This window comes from Protopterus annectens, chromosome 5.part1, assembly GCF_019279795.1.
Source record: "Protopterus annectens isolate FY-2018-M chromosome 5.part1, PAN1.0, whole genome shotgun sequence".
Taxonomy (NCBI): domain Eukaryota; kingdom Metazoa; phylum Chordata; order Ceratodontiformes; family Protopteridae; genus Protopterus; species Protopterus annectens.
The window spans coordinates 712209893-712217384 of NC_056736.1; the positions used below are offsets into that span (position 1 = coordinate 712209893).

General features: G+C 38.1%; 1 protein-coding gene across 1 annotated transcript in view; it reads left to right on the forward strand.

The window, feature by feature from the left end:
* The window catches only part of LOC122803258 (remodeling and spacing factor 1-like), a 713407-nt gene extending 706326 nt beyond the window's left edge, over positions 1–7081 (forward strand). The window contains 3 exon segments of the mRNA XM_044072851.1: positions 4478–6104; positions 6107–6935; positions 7028–7081. Coding sequence (XP_043928786.1) covers positions 4478–6104; positions 6107–6935; positions 7028–7081 — 2510 coding nt within the window.
* Positions 7082–7492: the final 411 nt, after the last annotated feature.

Below are 7492 nucleotides of genomic sequence, written 5' to 3' on the forward strand. Positions count from 1 at the left end.
GTATGTATATTTGGGTAAAATAGTAAAGGAGAGTATTACTATAATCAGGGAAATGAAAAATGTAAAAGGAGGAGTAAAAAGAACACTACCAAATTATGAGTATTGTAGCACAGCATGTAGAAAATATGTATAAAAGAAAAAAAGACAGTAAGAGGAAGTGGAAAGTAAAAAGTTTCAAGAACGAGTTAAGGAAAATTTTGAAAAAAATAGTTAAATGGATTAAGTGCTTAGGAAATTAAGTATTGATTCAGTATCTGGTTCCGATGGTATAGAATATGAAATGTACACAAAATTAAGGAACTGGCAAAGAGAATGTTTTGAATTAATGGTTGAAAGAAGGGATTGTTTAAGTTATGTGGTAAGATATTAAAATTTATATGGAAGAAAGATGAAGTAAATGAAATAAAAGCTGAAGACCTGTCGCACTAAATAAGACAGATTATAAAAATGTTGAGAGTAATACAGAGGAGAATGGAAGGAAGGGTGAAGGATGTTATGGAAGAAAGTATATCTGGTATAAAAAGGAAAGGATGCCAGGAATTATTGGTGGTCAAGGAATTGTGGATGATGCAAGTAAATGGGAGGATGTAACACGGTAGTATGGTAGGTTTTAGTAAGGCATTTGATACAGTGCGACATGATGCTTTTGTAGGATGTGAATGTTATGAGAAGTATGGAATAGGTACCTAATAAACTTAGGAGAGTGTATCTCTCAGCATATCAAAAAAGAGTGGGAGTGTTAGTGAATGACTGGCTGAGTAAAGAAGTATGCATAAATTGTGGTATAAGACGAGGGTGTCCCAAGAGTGGGATATTGTTTGCATTAATAATCAATGCAATAGTGAGTGAAGTAGCTTATAAAATGAAAGATGCTAGATATGTGATACAAAAGGAAGTGGCAATTCCAGTAGTTTTGACATATGCCGATGATATATTTGTGGTTGGTAAGAATAAAATATGGATGAGGGAAGTGGTTTGTCTGAGTGGATGTTTAATGGAAATTACCTTGAATAAAGATAAAAGTAAGGGTCAGGGTGATGTGAAAATTGGAGTGAAATATTTTTTAGACTAAAATTTGGAAAGATTATGTAGTTATGAGGCTGGAGGGTTTGATAAAAGAAGTCTTATGTGAAGGACTTGTAGATTAGCATTCAAGACAAAGATTTGTCTGTTGAATTCTGTGTTAATGGGAAAATAGCATATGTGTCAAATGTTGATATGATTCTAGAAAAAAATATGAAATTGTGCAGTAAGTGTTTTCTTACAGTGTTCACATTTAAACCCAGTGAAGAGGTGTGTTGTATATGACGGAAGATGAAGGGAGATTCGGGTTATTAAATCCAGTTGTTTATTCTGCTTCTTTAAACTTGTGTAGAGTATTTAAGTGGGCAAATGAAGAGAAACTAATAACGAAAATATTTAAAAACAAGTAGAAAAAAATTGGGAGATGAGAATAAGAAAAGAGAGAGGATTTGTAATTTCTTCATTTAATATAATCGTTATCACGAAAAATGCTAACAGGGAAATTGAAAATTGATGGTATAGAGAATAGAGTGTGATTTAATGATGCAATGAAACAATATTATAATGTAAACGGTATGGGAAGATTGGTTCCCTATTAGATGAACGAACGCTTAAAATGTCAAGTACGATATGATCAACAGGTTTTAAGCGAACCTTCATCTAAGCGAAAGCTAAGAATGTCGAAACAAGGAGTTTCGAAAAATTGTAGTTGACCAGCTGTCAGGAAGCCAATGGCTGACGTCAGAACATTCACCTTGTCTAGCCGTTCTTACAGTCCTCCACTGTGGTGCAATCTCGGAATTGGTATATTTAAGTAGGGGGTATGTGGGAGGCACAGCCCCCCACTTTATTCTGTTTGTTGATTTGTATTTTTTTTTGGGGGGGGGGGTTAATGGTGTTATAGTACATTTTTGCTCTCAGACGACGGCTGGCCAACTATAAGTCTTCGAAACTTTGTTTCGATGATATGGGATTTCGCTTAGATGAACTTTCGCTTAAAAGCTGTCAAGCATGTCATACTCAACATTTTAAGCATTCGTTCATCTAATATAGACCCAGAAAGATTTACTAGAAGTGGTAAAAGCCAATTTATTATTTTTATTTTACATTTGTTGACTAAGAAAGTCCCGACTGGGTACATGTCCATTTTCAGCAGAGGCCCAGAGAGAAAAGCTCCACAGTTAAATTTTAAGGAAAATATAAGGTGTAAACAGAAGCATTCAAATTTACATAAAATAAAGTAAGAATATAGTGGTGTACCTTGAGTGTTAGGATTTTCTCTGGAGACTGGTATTAAATAAATTACTGATAAAGGGAAATATAACATATAAAAAAGTTGAAAGAGAGTTTTTGTAGGGAGGAAGAGAACAGAGCATGCTTTTTTTGAAATATAGTAGTGGTTAAACTCTGCAAAAAGTTGTGTGAAAAAATGTATTAAAGATATAATATACATATATGAATACATATGGATATTATAAAAACATAAGGAAAGAATGTGCGAGAAGGATAGGAAAATAATTTATTTTATGTGATGTGGGTTATTTGGAATGGAAGATTAAAATTTTGTTTAGTGAGTAATAGATTTTGGGTGATATATTGCGAAAAATTAGATTATGGTTGGCGAAAATTTAGGTAATGGTCATGAAAGAAGGGGTGGTAGTCAGTTATGGAAGAATAATGATGGTGTATAGGAATGTGTAGGTATGCACCTGTAAATATGTATATTTTGTAAATAATGTTTTGTTTATGTTGTGCTAAAGAACTCCTACTCTTTTCGATAGGTGCCGTGGGATCTTTTATATGAAAATATAACATGAGCTACCACCAACTCAAGCAGTTGGGACCTCTCTAACATTTCATCTAAATGGTGATACAACCCCCCCCCCCCCATGCAGCTCTGCAGTGTCAGCAATCAGTCTACTTGGTGCGGAGATGGAACCCTACAGCCTTTTGCACCAAAGGTGTATATCACTTGCTGCACCACTAAGATTGTTGTCTGAAATCTTACAATAGCAGTATTGCAGTTTATAACCCCTGCCCCCCCCCCCTTTGTCCTACTTCTAGGCTAAGGTGGATCCATTAATATCATTCCTCTCTTTTCTTTATGACTGTGACTAAACTGCGTATTCACTTCAGTCTTTTCTCTTTGGCAAGAAAGCTTTGAAGACTTTTATGCTCATACATCTCTTATGTACTAGGACATTGTCTCATGCATAGGTCACGGGTCTGACGTATAGTGCATGAGGAAGGCACCTAAGATTTTGTAGACCTGTTGGATGTACAGCATTCTTAGCAGGATAAGTGAGGAATACTGCAACCACGATCTATTCCAACATCTACTCTTATAGTAAGGTTTGCACAACTTTATTTTCCCTTTGCATTCCACTATAATTTAATGTTTAGCTGTAAGACTTGTATATAATGTGCATTTTACTGTAAATATCAAGCAGCCTGCACTTCATTAAGTCTTTATCGTCTTGAAGTTGTACCTTTACTTTGCATGTATTAATTGTATAATTTATTATTTTGTGTACCCCTGCGTGCAGTTTTAGTTTTGATCAGTGTTCTGCCTCAGTTAATGAATTCAAGTAAACATCTGTGTTTTTCAGCTAGGTAAAAATAAAATATATTCGAGGGGCCAGCTCCACAGTTTAAAGTAATGGATCATTTATTACCTATCATTTGATGTGGGTTTAGCTAATTGTATAGGACCTAAAGCAGCTGGCTAAGAGGGATAGGAGTGTGCAGCCAAAGTTTCCTTGCCTATCCTGTGAGATGGAAGGCGAGTCCCTAGGAAGGAGTTATACATGAGGGAAGGCTAAGTACTGTGTTCCACTTTACAGTGACTCACGAGTGTTAGCTTTGTCAGTGAGGGCGTACATTTGCCCGTCACTGCTATGTCCAAAGCATGTACTCTCAAGCAACTTGGAGTAGCCATGCACTGGCTACCTAGATGTAGACAGCTATTAGGGGCATCAGAAATCTTCATGTCTGGTAGCTGTCCTTTGCTATTTATTCTGCATTCTGCTGTTTTCTGAGTCATAAGAAGGGAAGAAATGAATGGTGATTGGAGCATTTAGATGCATGCTGTAATGGTCATGGTAGGAGGAAGGAGTAAAAACTTTCTTGGATCTATATATTGATGCCAACACATTTCTGACTGCTGTAGTACACCATGTTTTGCTATAAAAGGACAGACAAAATATGGTTATACATGACATATCTACCTCTCTCAATCTGTAAGATCCTGACATAATTTTTTGCACCTTATAATGTTAATTTTAGTATTGTAAATTTGAACTAGGATTATTGATTTTTTATCATGTGTATACAATTTGCCTCTTGTGTCAAGTATAACTTTATTATGTATGTAAAAAGTCAGAAGTGTTCAGGTTTTACATGATTATTTTTTAAATCTTTCATACTAAAAATCGTGTTTTTTTCTGTTTTGTAGAAAAAGTGGGTAACATTAAACAAGAAGTCAATGAAGAATGGGACAATAAGTCTGCCGAATGCAAAAAAGAAATTGAAATTAAAACAGATGGCACAGGGGATCATAAAAATGAAAACGAATTAAAAACATTTTCTTCTGCAGAGGTTACTGCCCTTAAGGAAACGGAGTGCACTGAGGAACCAAAAAGTATCAAAGAGGAAAGTAAACTACATCAAGAAAACATCAAGTCTACTAAAAACAATGTTACAGTAATTAAAGAGCTAAAGGACTTCAAAACAAAGGACTGCACCATGAATGCCACTTTTCATGAGCCTGAGAAACAGCAGGTCTGCATTCTGGTTAAAAATGTGCAAGAAACTTCTGAAAAAACTAGTGAAGAAGCCGAGAAGATCCTTAAGAATGATCAGCAAGCTAAAATACCACTGAAAAAACGTGAACTCAAGTTAACTGAAGATTTTGATGGCTCATTGAGGACTGCTTTAACCAAGTCTTCCGCACCTGTTAAAGATGCTTTGAATGATGGTAAACTAGAGGAAGGATCAATAAGAACATCTCCAGTGGAATTTCTGAGTTCTGATAAAACAATAAAACGTTTGGTAAATGGAGAGGTAATGTTTAACACTGAAGACGGCTGCCATAAAATTGGGAGACCAATGGAGGAAGACTTGAAAGGCAGTAAAGATAAAATCAGTTTTACTAAGGAAAAAACTGTGATTGTTAAAAATATGGATAAAAAATGCAGCACTGAGCCCTCTAATATGAACAGTAAACTGAAAGGTGGTACAGAAAGAAGAGTGATCTGCATAGGTAGTACGGTTGTACAGGATCATTCAAACTCTAGTCAAGAACTGTTGTCAAAAGATGAGCAGCTTTGTATAGAGGAAGACAGGGTCAGGAAGGAGATTAGCGCAAAGGATGCCCTAGACCTTTCTTCAAAGAGTGAACTGCTGCCCAAGGGGGATGGAAAACCTGAAGAGCCACCCAAGGCGGATGATAAAGGTGAAAGCAAACCTGAGCAGCTGCCCAAGGTGGATGGCAAAGGTGAAGGCAAACCCGAAGAGCCGCCCAAGGCAGATGGCAAACCCGAAGAGCCGCCCAAGGCAGATGGCAAACCCGAAGAGCCGCCCAAGGCAGATGGCAAACCCGAAGAGCCGCCCAAGGCAGATGGCAAACCCGAAGAGCCACCCAAGGCAGATGGCAAACCCGAAGAGCCGCCCAAGGCAGATGGCAAACCCGAAGAGCCTCCCAAGACAGATGGCAAACCCGAAGAGCCTCCCAAGACAGATGGCAAACCCGAAGAGCCTCCCAAGACAGATGGCAAACCCGAAGAGCCTCCCAAGACAGATGGCAAACCCGAAGAGCCTCCCAAGACAGATGGCAAACCGAAGAGCCTCCCAAGACAGATGGCAAACCCGAAGAGCCTCCCAAGACAGATGGCAAACCCGAAGAGCCTCCCAAGACAGATGGCAAACCCGAAGAGCCTCCCAAGACAGATGGCAAACCCGAAGAGCCTCCCAAGACAGATGGCAAACCCGAAGAGCCGCCCAAGGCAGAAAGCAAACCTGAAGAGCTGCCCAAGACAGAAGGCAAAGGTGAAGGCAAACGCGAAGAGCCGCCTACGGTAGATTGTAAACCCGAAGAACTTTCTTGTTCCTCAGAAACAGAAAATCAAGTACAGTTAGCAAGTACAGACCATTCTGGTGAGCACAAAGTAGATGAAACATCAGAGAAAGTCTGTCTGTCCAAAAGAACTAAAAAAAGTAAAGCGCGTTCCAAAAAACGATTTTTTTCTAATAGGAAAGATTCTCGGAGGAGGAGGAGGAATAAAGTATCAACTGTGACATCAATTGCTGGAAATTCAGTGGAAGTGAAAGAGACCTCGGCAGAAAGGTCTAAGGAGTCGCCATCAGGAGATGATCTCCAGTTGCAAAACAAACGTAAGTTGGAAGCAGAAAAGGAAAACTCTGAGACAGCTGAACTCGGTGTGCCTGTTAAATGCATCTCTGGGTATGTGCCAACCTCAAAAAAACGTAAGGGAGATCTGAAATGTGGAGCAGGAATTACTGAAGTAAGAGCAAAAGGAAGTGACAAGACTACTTCTGAATATTGTAGTAAGGTTAAGGAAAGCAGGACTAAGGAGAAGTGGACATCTGAAGAGCAAAAAGATGGTATTAAGTTAACTTTAAGGATCTCGAATAAAAGAAACGCAGATGAACAGCTGATACCCCAGATAATCAGGGTTAAAACAGAGGAACGTGAGCAGGTAGGTATGGATAACAGTGGACTAGCTTTACGGAGGTCTCCAAGAATATCTAAACCTACCGCTAAGGTGGCAGAGATACTGGTTAGGAAAAATGAGAAAAAACGAAATGAAGAGGAAGAGAGGCTAGCTGCACAAAAGCAAGTAAAGGAGGAAGTTCCAAACCTGGAGAGAGACTCTCTCATCCATCCAAACAAGGTATGGCATTTCAATTTATTTGCTTGTTTACGTATTTTAATTTACTTTACCTGCCTATATGTTTTGTTAATATGGTTGTCCTCCTGTGTTAGTCTGAATTTTATTTAAGGAGGCATGTGGAGAAAAATGCCACAGCGATTCCATAATGTTTTCTAACAGAAGATAAGAACAGTTGACTATGATTGTAAAAACAGTCAAGAATATCACAGTAACCAGACATAATTTTGCCAACTTATAGGTAAGTGGTCTAAAGAAATAGAACAGAAGTGTAGGCTCCTTGTACACAAGGGTTTCTTTAATTTGCATACCATTTGGAATGTCTGTTTGGCTAACTGTAACTGAATTATCAATGCTTCGAAGTGTTACTCAAAAGGTCAAGTACCAAGTGTATGCTGGCCAGGTGGTTTCTAAAACTCTGAATTAGCAGCATATTTTCATTATTTCACTAAACATCAACTCCTGCTGTAGCAGCAGTGTTTAACACAGGAAATACAAAGCTTATGTCCTCTTCTGGTTTGCATTTAATTATCCAGGTCTTTCAAAGTTTTCTGTATTTG